This window comes from Prionailurus viverrinus, chromosome B4, assembly GCF_022837055.1.
Source record: "Prionailurus viverrinus isolate Anna chromosome B4, UM_Priviv_1.0, whole genome shotgun sequence".
NCBI lineage: Eukaryota > Metazoa > Chordata > Mammalia > Carnivora > Felidae > Prionailurus > Prionailurus viverrinus.
In genome coordinates, this window is record NC_062567.1 from 107,712,388 (window position 1) to 107,732,419 (window position 20,032).

Here is a 20,032-nt window from a genome sequence, read left to right on the forward strand (position 1 = left end):
TTGTTACCTATCAAAGATACAAGTACTAATACTTCAGTTGTCTTTCTGTAATATCACCTGTGAAGGCCATGAATTGTATTGTTTAGATAAAGTTGAAAGCCTATTAGAATATAACTTTTATTAGGTGTTGATCATAATTCAGCTATTTATGGAGTCCCTACCATGTGTCCCACCCTGGAAAATGCTTTGTACACATTAGCTCATTAATCCTAGTTATGCCAGGTATTATCAGAAAACAAGTTCCAGGCAATAAAAATGATTTGTGTGAACAGTAGACCTGAAAGAGGTTTTACATAATAGTAACCTGTATTTGGTTGATCTAAACTTTAACTCTAATTTTTTTTTCCCTACATCATTGGAGAATTTTCTCACTATAAACCCAAAGTACTGATGATAAGGGGCCTAATTTTACATTAACAGAAACTAAGTTTCAACAAATAAGTGATTTAGCCAAACACCTTTAGTGTTGTCTTAGATTTGTAATATAGGTAGGTTTCTATCTCCATTTCCTGGAATGGAGTTCCTGGTATACAGTAGGTGTTCAGTATATACTTGTTGAGCAAATGACCAAGTCAGCGATTAAATTATAATTAAAAAAAGTGCTGAACCTGCTTTGGACCTCTCTCTGTCCAAATAACTCCCATAGTCCTATTCCACATTACATAATTTTATACTTGAGACCATAAACAGATTTGTCATCATCTTTTGTATTCACTATTTAACGTATGTGTCCTTGCAAAGGTTTCCAATTTGTAATTATTTGATCACTTTAAATTCTAGGTTATTCATGACCCACACCCATTTTGAAAGCATGATCCACCTCAGGGCCTTTGCGTCTTTCTGTTACTTTGGGTTTCTGCTCAGATGCCATTAGCAGCACCACTCATCTTCCCATTCCTTTCTATTTCCCTTCACCTTCTGTTTTTCTTTATTAACACTTAGACCATCAGTTAACAAATAAATCTTGTTTATATGACTATTATCTTTCTCCTCCACAAAATGTAGTAGATACTTAAAATAACTATTTGAATATATGTGATTGCTAAAGGTTTGTATCTTTATACATGTAAAATTCAGTTTAGAAACCTATATTTTGAAATTGGAATGAATTTTAATGATTGAAATGGATTCTGTATTTATACGTGTATATTTTTAAGTGTTGTTAGTGTATCTAGCAGGGGGACTTGTTTTGGACAAAATTACACATGGTTAACTTTAACCCCAGAGATCTATTTATAAAATCAAAGTATGTGTTCATACAGTAATGTAATCACCAAAAATTGAAGAACTGAAGTGACTGGTTTCAATAAAGCTTTTGCCTTTATTAGAGCTGTTAGTTGCTGAGATTGAATCCAGCATTACAGAATGCAGCTGTTTGCTTTCTGTCTTGGAGTGGAATTACAAACTAGGAGAAGCTCTGAATTTAATGTCAGAAGAACCAAGTTAAAGTCCTGATTTCTTTATTGTGCATGACTGTTTTTTGGACCTCTAAAATTCTTTCTTCATCTTAAAAATGCACATGATTACATCTTCCCTTATATCACAGTAGAGTGATTTTGAGACTCAAATAATATATGCTAAACTGGTTATACAAGCCATTTGATATATTGTTTTAAATATCTTTTCAAGGCCGTTATTTCCCACTAATTTTTATTATATTCATACCCTTCCATTCATACTATTCTCTGTATCATTCATTTGCTAAGCTTATTCCCTCCTCCTCTCTATGCATGCATACCTCTTCCCCAGTTTTTCTATGTATATATCTTCAAGGTTCAACTTTAGGTTCAGCTTGTTTTGTAAATAATCACCTACTGATTTCTTTCCTGTATGAATTTCTTACGGAATTTAGCATTATGTTTCATTCCTTGGTATAATGTACTTTTGTATTGATGGTTTTGATCTGACTAGAATATGAGATTTTTTTTTTTTTTTTTTTTTTTTGAGGAAAGGAATACTGTTTTACTGGGTATCTCCAATAGTGTTTGAAGGTTTTTTGAGTTGTTTTTCTTTCAGTAATTTTAATCAGTAGAGTATTTTAAAGTTGAAAACAATTTCAAAAATAAATGAATTTTTGTAGTAAGCCCAACAACAAAAGAAGATATATCAAACTCATGAATTATTTTTCTATTTATACTTGGATTTAAGTCAATTATTTGAGATTTTGCTCTGATTAATGTTCTTAATAAGTAAACCTGAGGTCACACAATTATACTGCAATATGCTTTTTTAACTTGAAAAGAATTGGAGGTCATATTTTACAGTAGGAAAACTTAAGCTCAGAAAACTTGTTCAAAGTCATAAAGCAAGTTAGTAGATATGGAATTATTCTCAAAATTCATTCTTCTTGAATCAAATTATTACTACTAACTAGTTGATATTGCTTAAAGTTGATGAAGTAGGTTTTCTATTTAAGTAGGACTTATGAATATTCTATTGATAGTATTTTTAAGTATATATATATATATATGTACATATATATGTGTGTGTATATATATCCTGAGAGAGAGTGCAAGAAGGGGAGGGGCAGAGAGAGAGAGAGGAACACTGCCAGCACAGCCCAATGCAGGGCTCAAACCCACAAAGCCGTGAGATCATGACCTGAGCTGAAACCAAGAGTTTGACACTTAACTGACTGAGCCACCCAGGTGCCCTCTAATGCAGATTTTTTAAAAGAATAGTATTAATTTAAATTCTATTTATCTGTTTCAGTTTTTATACTCTTTAAAATAAGAATGTTATTCTACTTTGCTTAGTAGTTTTCAGTTTGAAGTTTTTAATAAATGACAGATATAATAAAACATATAGATGTCTGTGTAATAATTTAAAGAATTTGCCTTCATTTCACATACATGGTTCATTAATCACAACACTCCAGCCTTTAAGCTTTCCTTCTCCAATTTGGCCACCCTACCTTTGTTTTAAAAATTAGTATTTCAGGGCGCCTGAATGGCTAAGTCGGTTAAGTATTTGACTCTTGATTTCAGCTCAGGTCATGATCTCAGGGTTCCTGAGATTGAGCCCAGCTTTGGGCTCTGTGCTGACAGCAGGGAGCCTGCTTGGGATTCTCCACGCCCGCCCCTCCCTGTGTGCGTGCATGCATGCGTGCATGCTGTCTCTCTCTCTCAAACTAAATAAACTTTTTAAAAACATTTCATTAGATAATTTTCCTCTCTACAAAAATTTTTTAGTTTAAGTTATACATTTCGATGTTTTGTTTTGGGTATATAAAATCACAACATTTAAATACATTTTGAAATATGAAGTATAGGTTAATGGGAAATAACACAAATGTGAATATAGAATCATGAGTTTTTTAGTAATGTCCAGCAGTTGTATAACTTAAAATATTCATTTATGATACTATAAAATTGTTTTGTGTAGTTTATATTTTTCTGTTCTTAAATTGCAGTATGGACTCCAATTGCTTTGACAGTGGTTTTAGTTGCTGTTGCAACATTGTGTAAAGAACAAGGAATAACAGTTGTGGGAATTTGCTGTGTGTATGAAGTATTTATTGCCCAGGGGGTAAGGAGAAATACAATTTTTATTGTTATCTTTTATCCTATTTGAATTTGATGATAATAAACTTGGTTTCTAAATGTGTCATTATAAATTATTCTCTTTACCAATAATGTTACCAAAAATTTGCAAGAAACTGGCATATTTTGTCCTCGTAGCCACTGAAAATTACTTAACATTTTATAACTCCTTCAGTTTTTTAAGACTGTTGTTTCAGTTTCAATAATGGAACCATTAGGTAATTTGGAAATGTACACAGTAATACCGTCCAATATGATTCATTATTGGGTAAGATTATTGGACTCAGTTTTATTCCTTATCAGTTCCACACATTGCTCCATACTGATTTTATAATTACAGTCAATTTATATCTAATCTTGCATTTTGAATGTATTGCATTGTTGAAAACGTTGTAGTATATTGTTATTTAAAACTTTTTTTTTCCTTTTGCAGTATACTTTGCCATTATTATGTACTACTGCCGGACAGTTTTTCCGTGGGAAGAGTAATATTCCATTTTCTATGCTGCAGACACTAATAAAACTCATTGTTTTGATGTTCAGTACACTATTACTTGTTGTGATTAGAGTCCAGGTCATTCAGTCACAACTTCCAGTATTCACCAGGTATGGAAATTCTGGTTCTTTTTTTTGTTTTTGTTTTGTTTTGTTTTGTTTTGTTTTCATCCTTTCTTTAACTCTTGATGTTCAGTGATTATAATAGAAGTGTTTGATTTACATTGAGTTTTTTTTTCTTTTTTCATGTTTATTTATTTATTTATTTATTTTGAGAGAGAGTAAAAACAGAGCACAAGCAAGGGAGGAGCAGAGAGAGAGAGTGAGAGAATTCCAAGTAGGCTCCATGCTGTCAGCACAGAGCCCAATGCGGGGCTCGATCTCATGAATCATGAGATCACGACCTGAGCTGAAATTAAGAGTTGGCTGCTAAATGACTGAGCCACCCAGGCACCCCTACATTGAAGTTTTTTTTAACAGCTTTTTGTATAATTAATATTTTTTTAAAACCTGCATATATTTATAATGTACAAATTAGTAAATTTTGACATATTGAGTACACTCATGAAACCAACGAATGAAAATAATGATTTTAACCTAATGAAACTTTAACCTATTTTAACTTAATTGGTTATTAAGTGATGTCTTATATAGTTTAAGTGATTTTTATTTACTTGTTCTATTATTAAGTAGAGGATGTTGAAATCCTTGACTATAATTGTAGACTGGTCTATTTCTTCTTGTAGTTTTTACTTCATGTGTTTTAAAGCTCTATTTTCAAGTGGTTAACATCTAGGATTATAATGTCTTGATGAATTAATCCCTTTACCTTTATTAATGAGTTTCTTTATCCTTAGTAATAATCTTTACTCAGAAATTCACTTTATATATCTTTTGTTAGAGTTACATGGTTTATCTTTTTCCATCTTTTTACTTTTTATCTATCAATATCTTTTTTTTTTATTTTGAGAGAGCAGGGAGAGACAGAGGGAGAAAGAAAATTCCAAGCAAGCTTTGAACTGTCAGCACAGAGCCCAGGGCAGGTCTCAATCCCACAAACCATGAGATCATGACCTGAGCTGAAATCAAGAGTCGAACACTTAACCAACTGAGCCATCCAGGCACTACTATCAGTATCTTTGAAGTTGATATCTTACAGGCTGCATATAATTGAGTCTTCCTTTTTTGTTTGATCAGATAATCTGTTTTTTAAATGAGGTGTTTCAGCCATTTACATTTAATGTGATTTTCGTATTGTACCATTTTTGTTTGTGACTAAAGGACTTTATCATTTCTTGACCTGTAGGTCTGTTGATGCCAAATTGTTTTAGCTTTTGTATATAAAAATATATTTATTTTACCTTTGGTTTTGAAAAATATTTTCCCTGAGTTTAGAATTCTACACTGACTGTTTTGCATTCAGCACTCTAAAAATGTTGCTCTACTATTTTCTAACTTGCATTGTTTTTACTGGGAAAATCTCTGTCATCTTTATTTTTGTGCTTCTGCATATTGTGTGTCTTTTTCTCTATGCCTGCTTTTATTATTTTCTCCTCACCATTGTTTCTCTTTTTATTTTATTTTTTAAATTGAGACATAACTGATATATAACACTATATGAATTTTAGGTATACAGTGTCATGATTTAGTATATGCATATTGAGAAATTATCACAATAAATTTACTTAACATCCATCACCACACATAATTACAGAGAATTTTTTTCTTGTGATGAAAACTTTTACGATCTACTTTCTTTGCAGCTTTCAAGTATGTAATATGGTATTATTAACTATAGTCCCCATGCTGCATATTACTACTGTAGGACATACTTATCATATAACAAAATTTGGGTGAAGGTGGTCAAATGATACAAACTTCTGGTTACCCTTACTTTTATTTTCATGTGTACTGTGCTTAGGTTAACTGAGTTTAGAATCTATATGTTTTAGTATGTAAATTTTGGAAATGTTTTAGCCATTACTCACTGAAATTTGTTTCTATTCTTCTAAGACCCCAATTACATGTAAATTAGGCCTTTTGAAGTTGTCACACTAATGCTCTGTTTATTCCCCTCCCAAAACTATTTTCTCCGTTTTCATTTTGGTAGTTCCTTCTGCTTTGCATTCAAGTTCACTGGTCTTTTTTATGCAATGTCGAGTCTCCCTTTAATTTTTTCTAGTTTTTTCATTTCAGACATTGTTTTCATCTCTAGAAATTGTTTAAGCCTTTTTTCTATGTTTCATGTCTTTACATGTTCTAGTACTTTAATGTCTTCATCTACTAATTTTCTTGTGTGTGTCATTTCTTAGTTTAGATTGAATAATTTTTCTCCTCATAGATTATATGTTTCTACTTTTTCACATGCCCAGTAATTTTTTAGTAGATGCCATATGTGAGTTTTACTTTAATATATTCCTATAAATATTTTAGAGTTTTATTTTGGGATGCATTTAAGTTATTTGAGAGATGTTTCATCTTCTAGTCTTGCTCTTAAGCTTTGTTATATGAGACCACAGCAGCATTTATGATAGAGGTAATTTTTTTCCACTACTGATTCTGTCTGATAGACTGTGACTTATGAGAGCTTTTATTCTGGCTGCTGAGGAACTATTCCTAGCTTTGTATGGCATTTGAGAATTTTTATCTAATTTGTTTGAGAGGTAGTTTCCTATTTCTATTATTTTTCCTGCTGCTGTAACAAATTAGCAGAAACTGGGTAGCTTAAAGCAGCAGAAATTTATTCTCTTACAGTGTTGGAGGCCACAGTCCAAACTGTGTCAGGCATAGTTGGTTCCTTCTGAAGACTCTCAGGAAGAAGTCTGTTCCATGCCTCTTTCCTAGTAGCTTCTAGTGGTTGCTAGCAGTCTTTGGCGGCATTCCTTGGTGTGTTGCTGTATCACTGCAGTGATTATACATTTGGTTTAAGGCTCACCCTAATCCAATGTGACCTCATCCTAACTTGACTAATTACATTGGCAAAGAACCTATTTCCAAATAAGGAAGAAAATCTGAGGTTCTGGGTAGACATGAATGTTTGAGAGACATGGTTCAACCCACTACACTGACCTTGAGTATTTCCATATATATATGCTGATCAGTTCTGATCAGTACTACAAACTGGAAGGAGACCCTCTACAGATCTGAGTTCTCTTTCTCAGCAGCTTTCTTCTCTCTGGTATTCTTCCCCACTGACTCTATCGACCTGGGCTCCTAGGGATCCCAGTTCCATCTTCACAATTCAGGGATACTCCTAGGCTCCACTGGGTTCTCCCTCAATGCTCCACAGACTAAGAACTGTATCCAAGTATTGAACTTTCCAGGTAGGGTTTCCCTCATTTGTTTTCCTTCTCTTGGGTATCATTGTCTTTCTTTGCCTGATACCCAACTGTGTTATGTCTTGTCCAGTTCTTCTCTCCTTTAAGACTAGAAGCAAAAAGGGGCGCCTGGGCGGGTCAGTCAGTTGGGTGTCCGACTTCAGCTCAGGTCATGATCTCACCATCCGTGAGTTCGAGCCCCACATCAGGCTTTCTGCTGATAGCTCAGAGCCTGGAGCCTGCTTTGGATTCTGTGTCTCGTTCTCTCCCTGCCCCTCCCCCCACTAGCACTCTGTGTCTCTCTCTCAAAAATAAAATAAAAACATTAAAAAAAATTTTTAAAAAAGACTAGAAGCAAAAGTTATACTGAATTTAACAGTCTGCATATCTTGTTTTCCTGCTCTAACATTTAGCATTTTCCCATTTCACCTTTTTCAGGGTAAAATTTATAATGAAATTTATAGGGGCACCTGGGTGACTCTGTCGGTTAAGCATCTAATTCTCAATTTCGACTCAGGTCATGATCTCATGGTTTGTGAGATTGAATCCTGCATTGGGGCTCTGCCCTAACATTGCAGAACCTGCTTGGGATTCTCTCTCTCTCTCTCTCTCTCTCTCTCTCTCTCTCTCTCTCTCCCTCTCTCTCTGCCCCTCCCCAACTCACACTCTCTCTCAAAAAAATAAAAAAGTTAAAAAAAGGGGCGCCTGGGTGGCGCAGTCGGTTAAGCGTCCGACTTCAGCCAGGTCACGATCTCGCGGTCCGTGAGTTCGAGCCCCGCGTCGGGCTCTGGGCTGATGGCTCAGAGCCTGGAGCCTGTTTCCGATTCTGTGTCTCCCTCTCTCTCTGCCCCTCCCCCGTTCATGCTCTGTCTCTCTCTGTCCCAAAAATAAATAAACGTTGGAAAAAAAAAAAAAAAAGTTAAAAAAAAATAAAATGAAATTTATACTAGTTTCTTATCCAATTTTATTTAAGTGACTAACGTTACATGCAAGATCTTTTAACATTTCCACGCAATATTCGTTTCAGTAGCATTTTTTTCTTTGAAGAATAATTACTTTCTAATTTCATGAATTTTTACTTCTGAGTCTAGCTGTGCTAAACTGAACCAACTTATTTAAATAGTAAAATATGGAAAAGAGATTAAACTGTAAATATATTTCCTTCTTTACCCTCATATTCAGTGTTACTGTTTTTATTCCTTTTAGAGAATTTGGATCAACTGTTTTTATCTCCATTTCTGTAGTATGATAATGTGGTTTATATGTATTAATGTATTTTGTGTATGTGTGGATGGCTATATGGATTATATTACATATAAATATATATTTTCCAAATATAAGCATTTAAAAGTATGCGTATATATAAATTTCTTGTATTAAATTATCGGTGAAGTTGACTATAATATGGTTTCACATGCTTTGCCACATGTTCTTTTTCTATAGTACAGTTATTAAATCAGCTATTCTAAATAAACTATTAATTATAAAACTGAACTTCGAATAGTGGATTATAGGAAAAAAGACAGCCTTGTGTTCAGTTCTGTTCGTTATTTGATAATTCAAGCCTTGACTCAAGATTTGTTATTTTTCATATATGTAGACATTCAAATATGAAAGTTTTTAAAATGATGTTATTTGTTTAAATAGTATTTACTGTTTCCCAGCCATTTGAATTTTTAAGAAGACCAAGTCAAATAAATGGTAGAGGTTGATTTTTTTTATTAACTCATTCATTATAAAATGAGAAATTGGGCTTTTAAAGACTAATATTAACAAAACCAATAAAATTTTGAATGTAGCCTAAAGAAATGAGTATCTGAAGCCATTCATTTGAAATATACTTAAAAAATGATTTGACTATGGTTTGACTTAGTTTGCAAGAAGCAGACTGAATTAATGAAACGTACATGTAATATATCATGGCCTGGACAAATATAAAATAGGATATAAGCAAACTGTAAGAGACTCTTAACTATAGAGAACAAACTGAAGGTTGATGGAGGGAGGTGGGTGGGGGATGGGCTAAATGGGTGATAGGCATTAAGGAGGGCACTTGGGATAGCACTTATATATATACGTTATATATGTTATATATAAGTTATATATAAGTGATGGATCACTAAATTCTACACAGAAACCACATATGTTTTACCATGTATGTTAACTAGAATTTAAATAAAAACTTGGAAAAAAAGTATAAGCTTATGTTAGTATGTAATAGAAAAAGTAGAACACAAATAAAATGTTACATAGGGAAATACAGCTACTATTCTATACTGGAAATTTGGTTTCAGCTTCCTAAAAGTCTAAGCAAAGAGGAAAAGCTCATAGGTGATACAGTTTTTTCTGTCCATGACAAAAGAAAACCTTTCTTTCTAGGAAGCATAATTTTTATTAGCATTTAGTGCTGAAAGAAGCATCTCATGCAGAAGAAAATATTGGTTAGTGTTCTCAGAAGCACTCGTACAGCACCTACAACGAGTCTATTAAAATGTTCTTTTTACTTTTAATCAGGTTATAATTTAATGAAAGCACTTCTGCAGGGTACACATGTCTGATCTAGTTGCCCTTCCAACCATTCCTCATAGATTCTCAACTAGATATTTCATAAGGGTTGGACATTTTGAACTCCAGTGAGGACTGAGGTATTCATAAAAAATACTTTGTCATTTTAAGTGATATTACATATGAAATACTGCTTTTTTGGTATTTTATTTATATGTTACATATTAATTTTGTGTTTGAAATGTGTTTTAGATTAAATAACTTTTTTTTTAATCTTTTTACAGATTTGATAACCCAGCTGCTGTAAGCCCAACTCCTACAAGGCAGCTAACTTTTAACTACCTCCTTCCCTTGAATGCTTGGCTTCTATTAAATCCTTCGGAACTGTGCTGTGATTGGACCATGGGAACAATACCACTTATAGAATCATTTCTAGATATTCGAAATCTTGCCACATTTATTTTCTTTTGCTTTTTGGGGGCTTTGGGGGTATTCAGTCTCAGATACCCTGGTGATTCCTCCAAGACTGTTTTAATGGTAAGAAAACTTTCTTAATTTTTCAATTGATACAACATTCAGTTGATTTAAAGACCACCTTTAATTTGTCAAAGCATCTTCTTAGAAATAGTATTTTTGTTTATTCAACATCACCCCAATTTATTAATTTATTTTAGGTTATATATATATATATATATATATATATATACACATACATATATATATATACATATGCAGGCATATATATTCAGCATGTAAAATAAAAACTGGTTATAAATTTCCCAATTTGGTAGGAACTCTGAAATCATGAAGCATCCCTTTTGGCATCATTATCTTCTACTTCTTTATCCAAGTAGATTATACACTTTTTTTGAGGAAATGGATCATATTATATACTTTGTTTTCTTGACACAGAGAAGAATGTCATGTAAGGTAGACAGCTAGAAACATATTAGCTCTTTAGTTCTCATTAGTAAGACTTCATTATTCTATGAGTTATTTTTTACTATGTTCAGATGACTCTGATTATGTACAAAGTCTTCTTATTCAGGCTGTATTTCTTTGTAATTTTCTTTGCTGTCACTTCTAACAGTTTTGTTTTCCTTTAAATTATTGAGGACAATAATAATCTTTAACATTTTCTTGAGCATTTGCTACATGCCAGAAAGTGTTTCTAATACTTTACAAATACATCATACCTGGCTGCAGTCACTAGATTTAGTCATTCACTAAAAGTTTTTTGTTGTGATCTGTGTACCAGGCAGCATTTTAGGCACTGAGGATATGATAAATACAAGGCCCCGATTACCAGGGAATTGGCATTTTGGAAAAATTTGAAGCTAATCTCTGATATATAGAGACAATTGAAAGAATATAGGGTTTGGGAGAAAGATCATATTTACTATTATTTTTTGATCTGTTGAGTTTGATCCTAGTGGGGAATTTGAATAGCACCTGGTGCCTGGAGTTCAGAGGAGATGCCTAAGCTACACATAAAAAATTGATTGCAGTATTGGCATAGAGATAGTAATTGAAACCAGGATATGATTAAGAAAGTCTATGGCGATTTTAGAGGTTTCTCACCTGGGGTTTTGTCACTGTTCTCAAAGATAGTAATCAGCTGGGGCGCCTGGGTGGCTCAGTCGGTTAAGCGTCCGACTTCGGCTCAGGTCACGATCTCCTGGTCTGTGAGTTCGAGTCCCGCGTCAGGCTCTGGGCTGATGGCTCAGAGCCTGGAGCCTGCTTCCGATTCTGTGTCTCCCTCTCTCTCTGCCCCTTCCCCATTCATGCTCTGTCTCTCTCTGTCTCAAAAATAAATAAAAACCTTAAAAAAAAAAATTAAAAAAAAAAAAGATAGTAATCAGCTATTACCATTGTAGATGCATGGAATAGAAGATAATTCATACACATAATTAATGCCTTGGAGTATTTGGTCTTAATTCTTCCTCAGTAGGTAGTTGAAAGGGCTAGATAGAGTGAAAAGAAAAGAAACCTACAAGTAGGTCTTTAAAAAACTTCTATATTTGGGGGTGCCTAGGTGCCTTAGTTGGTTAAGCATCTGACTCTGGATCTCAATACAGATTTTGTTCTCAGGATCCTGAGTTCAAGCCCCACGCTGTGCTCCACACTGAGTGCAGAGCCTGGTTAAAATAAGTCAGTCAGAGAAAGATCTCCTATGATTTCACTTATATGTAGAATTTGAGGACCTTAACAGATGAACATAGGAGAAGGGAAGGAAAAATAAGATAAAAACAGAGAGGGTGGCAAACCATAAGAGACTCTTAAATACAGACTACAAACTGAAGGTTGGTGAGGAGTGTGTTAAATGGGCGACAGGCATTAAGGAGGGCACTTTTCGAGATGAGCACAGGGTGTCAGATGTAAGAGATGAATCACCAGGTTCTACTCCTGAAGCCATGACCACACTGTATATTAACTTGAGAAAATAATAAAAATAAAATAAATTTAAAAAAAAAGACCTTCTGTATTTAGATACTGTGTAGAAGAGAATGAACCTAAGTAGGAGCTAGACCAAGTGGACAGAAAGGTACATAAATGTTTTAAGGAAGATGGAATGGTTATCACTAACAGATGCTGTGAAGCAGAAAAGTGAGATCAGTCATATTTTACCTCTTTTGGTGTATTAGTTACTTAAATGAAATTTATTTCTGTGGAAAAATTTGATTAGGAGATGAGGATGTGAAGATTGCTAGTGTAGATAACCAACCCATAGGGTAACTCAACTTTGAATATTTCAAAGGATGAGCAAACTTGAATTTATTACTACCTAAGTGAGAGAATACTATGCCGACTTCAAGTATCACAGACTGATCTCATGTAGAGCTTGGAGGAAGCATGAAGATCTAGATTTGGTGTACCTTCAGAAGTAGGAGAGTCACTTTCATTGGAGTACTCAGTTGGCTAACTTTGAGAAGCAGGGGATGTCAATAATGGGTTGATTTGCAAAAACATACTCATTGATTTGAATTGTTGATTACGTGGGGTTAAAATGAGCTACTTCATACCCCCACTATAAAAGTGCTTTCATGGGGCGCCTGGGTGGCGCAGTCGGTTAAGCGTCCGACTTCAGCCAGGTCATGATCTCGCTGTCTGTGAGTTCGAGCCTCGCATTGGGCTCTGGGCTGATGGCTCAGAGCCTAGAGCCTGTTTCCGATTCTGTGTCTCCCTCTCTCTCTGCCCCTTCCCCGTTCATGCTCTGTCTCTCTCTGTCCCAAAAATAAATAAACGTTGAAAAAAAATTTTTAAAGTGCTTTCGTAAGAGTGTGGGAACTTGATTTACACCTGAAGTACATAATGAATGGTAACGTTACATAATGGTAACGTAAATATATGTTGTCAAAGGACATGTTTAAGATTGGGGAGACAAGAGCATATTTAAATATGGATAGGAACGATACAGTTGATTAGAAAGTGACTGAGTAAATGAAGGGATGGCTAATTGTGAGATTTGTGCGGAGCAAGGGCCATGTAGATACAGCTCAGGTTTGGCCTGAGACAGATGGAGATGCCTCTTATATCTCAGAATGGATGGAAATACATGTGAATGTGGATGTTGGTTGGTATAGGAGCAGGGAATTGAAGGAATTCTTGTTTTATGAGTGTAGTTTTCTCTGTATGTTTGGAAGTATAGTCACCTGCTGAAAATGTCATGGATCAGAAGTTTGAGTAAAGTAATCAAGATTTAAAATCTAGGAGAGTGGGAATGAGCCTACCAAAGAAACCTAGAAATTCTGAGCAGTCTTAAGAATCATTTTGAAGTTGACCATGAATTTTTGATGATACTAATCTGTTCTGCTTTGGGACTGTCTCTAGTAGTGCTTTGTTGCTCAGGTAAATACAAAGCAGATATATGGTAGAACACATCCAAAGCTGAGGTTCTGCTAAAAGAAAGGAAAAATAAGGTAGGTTGGGTGAATTTAAAATTTGGGCAAATAAAGTAATGATTTATGTAATGTAAGCTGAATAAAAAATAGAGGATCGTGCCAGTGAAGTAAGCATAGATTTACATAAATTTTATTTTATGTGTATAAAAGAACAATTGTGACCTTAAGTACTGCCTTAAGAGAGTACTAAACAGGTTACTTTTTATGGTGATATTTTCTGAAGATCTATGGAAGGGACTGAGTAGATCAAAGGAGTACCTGCCAAGTACTAGATACCATGATAAGCACTTACTAAATAAAATGCCATATGTATCAACAATATAAGCAGTTATTAATCCCTTTTTATGAAGAAACACTGATTGGCAAGATGATTGAGTGGTTTACCTTATTATGTTACATAAGAAATAAGAAGTGAAAGAGATTTGTCCAAACTGTGAGCTTTCCACTACCACCTTTTCTTTTCTGTTGTTGTTGTTTTTTTAATGTTATTTTTGACAGAGTGCAAGTGGGGGAGGGGCAAAGAGAGAGACACAGAATCAAAAGCAGACTCCAGGCTCTGGGCTGTCAGCACAGAGCCCGACATGGGGCTCGAACCAACAAACCATGAAATCATCACCTGAGCTGAAGTCAGATACTTAACCATCTGAGCCGGCAAGGCACTCCTAACACCTGTTGTTTTAAAGAGAGTTTTATATTACCGAAGAAGGAACTTATGGTAGCCATAGTTACCTAGGTTAGCATATACCAGTAGAGAACATATTAGAACTTTTCATTAAGTTAATTAGAGGCATTCCTTATCTAGGAACCGGTAGGTTTTTTGTGAGATTGTTTTTTGTGTATGCAGCTTATGCATCATAACCAATGCATCTTTGATTGAATTTAACACTTTTAATTCTTTTAAATAAAATTACTATAAGGAAGCCATGAATTATTTAAAAAAAATGTTTGCTTATTTGTTTTTAGAAAAGGACTACATATTTTGGAATGTCTCTTTCGTAGCTAGCTGGTTATTTTTATCAAGCACTCTTGGGAAATGGAAAGTGAATTATGTACTCTGAATGTTTTACCTTTTTGATCAAAAAGAAAACACTAAAATTTTAGATCTATAAATTAGCATGATACTGAGCAGTTTGGTAGTGCTTTAGAGTTATTTCCTCCTTACAAGTCATTAATTTGTGATGGAGAGATACACATCTCTGTATCTATATTTTACTAATAAAATATAATAAAGGAAAAACAATCTTTCCTCTCAAACTGTTAGAAGACTCAAACTTCTGAAGCTGAAGGAACAATTTGCAGTTATTCAGTTAGATACTATAAAACAAATTAGGGTAACAAATTGTGGAAGCAGATATCCATAGAAACAGGTGTCTTAATAACAACCAACTTCTTTTCACAAGTTATTTGTGTGCTAGCTGTTTGTATCCTATCTTTTTAATGGCTTTATAATCTAGCAACCTTATGTTAACTCGTCTTCAAAATGGCAAAAACAATCTAAGCATTTTTATGATGTTTTATTTCAATGTACAGTGTTAGAATTTTAGAAATTCTTGTAGAATAAAAGACTACTATTTAATGGGGCAGTTTTATTTTTATGTATATACTAAGCCACTGTTAAATGTATATGATCCATCAGAATGTTATGCAAGTAATGCTGGGGTACAGAAGTAGTAGTCTACTGTCTTGTCTGAAGTGTACCTTATGTCATTTCTTCAGTTTCCAATATTTGAATAGTTACGGTAGTAAAATTATAAAAACTTGTATGGTTGGTTTTCTTTTGTTAAAACCTGTTAACATCTTTATCAGTTTATTTTTACCACACGTACTTTAGTTGGATGTTTAAAAATTGTCTTATTTATATATATTCCCCCCAAATTTTTTTTATTTAATTGGATGATCTCTGGTTATAAGTTCTAGCTTGATCTCACTTTGGTGACATAATCCTGATGTCTGTTATTACTGTCCATAAGTTGCCTTCCTTATGTTTAAACTAGTATTGTTTAGAGTATTATTAAAAATGGTCCACCAGTACAGTGAACCATTCAAATTAATGGTCATTTATCATTCAAGTTAAATGATACAATATTTGGATTTTGCTATTGAATGTCCACATATTTTTTAAATAAAATATCTTATTTTTCTTTGTAGGCACTTTGTCTAATGGCATTACCATTTATTCCTGCATCAAACCTTTTCTTCCCAGTGGGATTTGTTGTTGCTGAGCGAGTATTATATGTTCCTAGCATGGGGTTCTGTATTTTGGTAGCCCATGGATGGCAGAAAATATCAAACAAAAGGTGAATTAAAATGTTAGTTCATTTAATGCTTACAAACTATAGAATTAAGTGTGATACATTTAAGTATTTAAAGTGTTTAGTTGTATAAGTCACATTTTTATACCTTTTTATTTTCCATCTTGATCGTTTCCTCATATTTCTGTAATTGAAGTTAAGAAAGCTCCATGGCACCCACCTCACCCTATGTTCTTTCTCTTATTTATAGAATTTTGTTGTAAGCCTGAAACCTAACACACTTTGAGTTAGACCCAAATGAAAACAAGGATATTATTGAGACTAAAGTTACAAATTACCATTGCCACTTCCACATGCAGTGAACTAAGATATAGGCTTCTTATTTAAGTGAGTCATGTTGATTTAATATATGTAAAATGTATATAGTAAGCAGTCTGTAATTTGATATCACTATCTTCATCATAACTACCATGTCCTAGAGGCCTCAAACTAACAATTAAGGAACAGAATATTCACATTGTATATATGCAAGAAATGGTCACCGACTCTGCTTTCTCACTTTCTAGTCATCCTTCAACACACAGAATTCTGACTTCTCTCTATATCATTGCATTCTAGTAACTAAATCCAGTCAGTGCTTGTATTTAAAATTTATTTCCTGGGCATCTGTAAAAAGTGTCTCTCCTAATTCTCTTCCATGTCTCTTCATCTCTGTTCAGTCTCTTCTCAGATTCTTATTGCTATAACTGCTCTTTAAATATTTATTTCTCAGAGTTTTATTCACAGCCATTTTTGTCACGTTGCATATTCTCTCTGGATGATCTCATCCATGTCTACAATTTTTGCTAACATCTACCAAGCCTTTTCTCTTCTACCCGTTTATCCAGTTATAATTACTACCAGTTTTTGAGTGCTTCCCAGGTGCCAGGAGCCATGATAGACCTTTTAGATTTGTTTTCTCATTTAATCTAACTTTCCTTAACTCTGGTGTGCACATTTGAAAATTGAAACTCATACAGGTTACTGAACCAGATTACCTCAAGATCACACAGCTAGTAAATAGTAGACTCTTGATTCACATTTACATCTTACTGCCTCCAGTGTCCATTTTCTTTCTGATCCATGCACTCTTATCCTGATTAAGTGGTTCTGTCAAAATGAAAGAAGTTAAACTGTGTTACTGAGACAAAAAAATAGACTCAGAGAACAGTAGTAATGAATGTGATCATAGGGATTATTGAAGTGTAACCTTTTTATACATGAGGAATTGTTTCCCAACAAATTAGCCTAAAACTATATAAGCTATATTGTATCTATTACGTAAAGAGTTATTTTTACTATGACTTATCATAAATAACTCTAGCTTTAGAATGTGAAAATATTCAAAGAATGTCATGATAATCTGTGGTATAGATGCAGTCTGGGTAAGCCAAAATTTTTTAAAATACAGCAATGATAAAATTGACCGTTGATAAACACAATTAAGAATGTTCAAGTTGTAAGTAAAGGCCCCAAAAAGAAAGTCATACTTAAAAATTGGTTTATCGGGTTTTTTGTTATTAAACTTAAGCAGACTTTTTGAAATAGAGACCAATAGTGGAATATTTAATATAATTTAAGACTGAAGTAGAAGGCAGTGTGCATAATATTTAATTTTTTGGTGTTGCCTTTGAAGTTGGATAATTGTTAGAAGGATCCTCATTCCTTGAAATAAACTCAAACATGATATTTGGGGATATTTAACATATTTCTTACCTCTATTGTAAAAGGTAAAATGCTTCTGGTGATATAGATAATGTTGTTTTTGTTCTGCTTTTTTCTCTTAAACAGTGTATTAAAAAAATTATCCTGGGTTTGTCTGTCTATGGTGATATTCACTCATGCCTTAAAAACACTCCACAGAAATTGGGATTGGGAGTCTGAATATACATTGTTTATGTCAGCCTTGAAGGTAAAGTATTACCCAGAATGACAGGAAAGTATGTCATTAATGATTTCTTATAGTCATGTTTAAGATGTTTTTACATTTAATTAGACATTTAACTGTCAATTTTAAGTAGTTCACCAAAAGATTAATAAAAATTTGTTCTTTATATAATATATACCATAACCAGGGCTCTGAATAGTACTTAGTTGTATGTCTACAGCATATATGAATAATTTTCTAAATACTATATAGTTGTTAGAAGCTCAAATGATAATAGAATGTTTAAGAATACTGTAGGGGAGCCTGGGTGGCTCAGTTGGTTAAGCATTGGACTTCAGCTCTGGTCATGATCTCACAGCTTATGAGTTTGAGCCCTGCATCAGGCTCTGTGCTGATAGCTCAGAGCCTGGAGCCTGCTTCGGATTCTGTGTCTCCCTCTTTACCTCTCCCCTGCTCAGGCTCTTTCTTTCTCAAATATAAATAAACATTAAAAAAAAAAATTTAAGAATACTATATATGGTTCACTAGTTCTAAAGGTGCACTTTTTCTTTTTTCTTTTTTTTTTTTATTTTTACCTTTTAACATCTCTAAAATCAGAATAAATCTTAGAGTGAGAGGCATCTTAACAATTAGTGGCTTATTTTTTTCTTTTTTTTTTTTTTAGTTTTTTTTTTTTAAATGTTTATTTATTTTTGAGAGAGACAGAGCAGGAGCAGGGGAGGGGCAGGGAGAGAGGGAGACACAGAATCCAAAGCAGGCTCCAAGCTCTGAGCTGTCAGCACAGAGCCTGACGCAGGGCTTGAACTCACCAGCCGTGAGATCATTACCTGAGCCAAAGTCGGACGCTTAACCCACCAAGCCACCCAGGCGCCCCTAGTGGCTTATTTTTTTCTTAATGGTGAGTCTTAGAAATGATGGCATCTTAGATTCAATGAAATAAAATACATAACAAAAATGGCACCTTACTATGTGGAAGATAACCAGTGGTTACAGTATGGTAGTTAAGATATGCACTGGCAGGAAGGAGTGATAAAGCATTTCTGTAGAATGGACGACATCTAGGAATAAGGTCTTTTTAAAAATCATAAAATTTGGTTTCTGTAAAAGTTAAAACCAATGATTTTGTTTTTCAGGTGCTTCTCTTCAAATCTGTAAATTCTTTTTGACTATTTGTGTACTCCCCATTGCCTGGCTTTACTAGAATACTGCTTCATTCCAGTAGTCAATGTCATTTCTTGATTTGACATCAGTTTAAGATCACATGACTATCATTTATTCTCAGTAGCTCCACTCTTTCCTCTAGCTCAGAAGTTTATAAATAGAAGAGACCTCATTACCATTCCTCTTAATCTGCACTCCTAAAATACCAGTGGAGCCCCATAATTTTCAAGATTTTTGCTTATCCTTACTCCTAGGACAATCTCAAAACCACAGTCCTAGTCACTGAAGCTAGTTCCTTGGCCAGCTACCATCCTCTTCCTGCAGGAACACCATGCCCATCAGTGAACTCTGAAAGCACAGATCAACTTAGAACTTTAATCCCAGGGCTCCCATTACCATAATAGACCACATAAACAGCTTTATAATAAGCCTAAAAAATAAATAGTGAAGTGTTAAATATATTCTCATGTTCAAATACCTTCTCTTCCAAAAGAATATAAATAGAGCAGCTTTCAAACAACATTGTAGCTTGTTTTTTGGTTTTCTTTTTAGTAAGGTCTGTGTCCAATGTGGGACTTGAATTCACGGCCCTGAGATTAAGAGTCACATTCTCTACTGACTGAGCCAGCCAGCAGTCCAAGCTGCTTTGATCAAATAAAAGTTTTAGTAAAATTCTAATATATAAAACAGATGAAATTAGACTGCTATGGTTTTAGTATGTTGATGTTAAAAGGAAGGAGAGTAAATTTGGTGAAGCTGTGTTCATTTTGCTCATTTCTCCTCTCCAGGGACACCTCTGTCAAACACTCCATTTCTAATAATATACCAAAAAAATATCTGTGTTGATTGGAGATATATATATATATTTATATATATATATATATATATATATATATATATATATATATATATATATATATAAATATATATA

At 33.9% G+C, this 20,032-nt stretch overlaps 1 protein-coding gene across 4 annotated transcripts in view; it reads left to right on the forward strand.

Moving 5' to 3' along the window:
• The window catches only part of TMTC3 (transmembrane O-mannosyltransferase targeting cadherins 3), a 67,866-nt gene that overhangs the window by 30,533 nt on the left and 17,301 nt on the right, over window positions 1-20,032 (forward strand). For all 4 annotated transcript variants that reach the window (XM_047867493.1, XM_047867495.1, XM_047867494.1 and 1 more), the window contains exons 5-9: window positions 3,413-3,528; window positions 3,976-4,148; window positions 10,144-10,396; window positions 15,910-16,058; window positions 17,844-17,964. In XM_047867493.1, coding sequence (XP_047723449.1) covers window positions 3,413-3,528; window positions 3,976-4,148; window positions 10,144-10,396; window positions 15,910-16,058; window positions 17,844-17,964 — 812 coding nt within the window. The remainder of the gene's footprint in view (window positions 1-3,412; window positions 3,529-3,975; window positions 4,149-10,143; window positions 10,397-15,909; window positions 16,059-17,843; window positions 17,965-20,032) is intronic.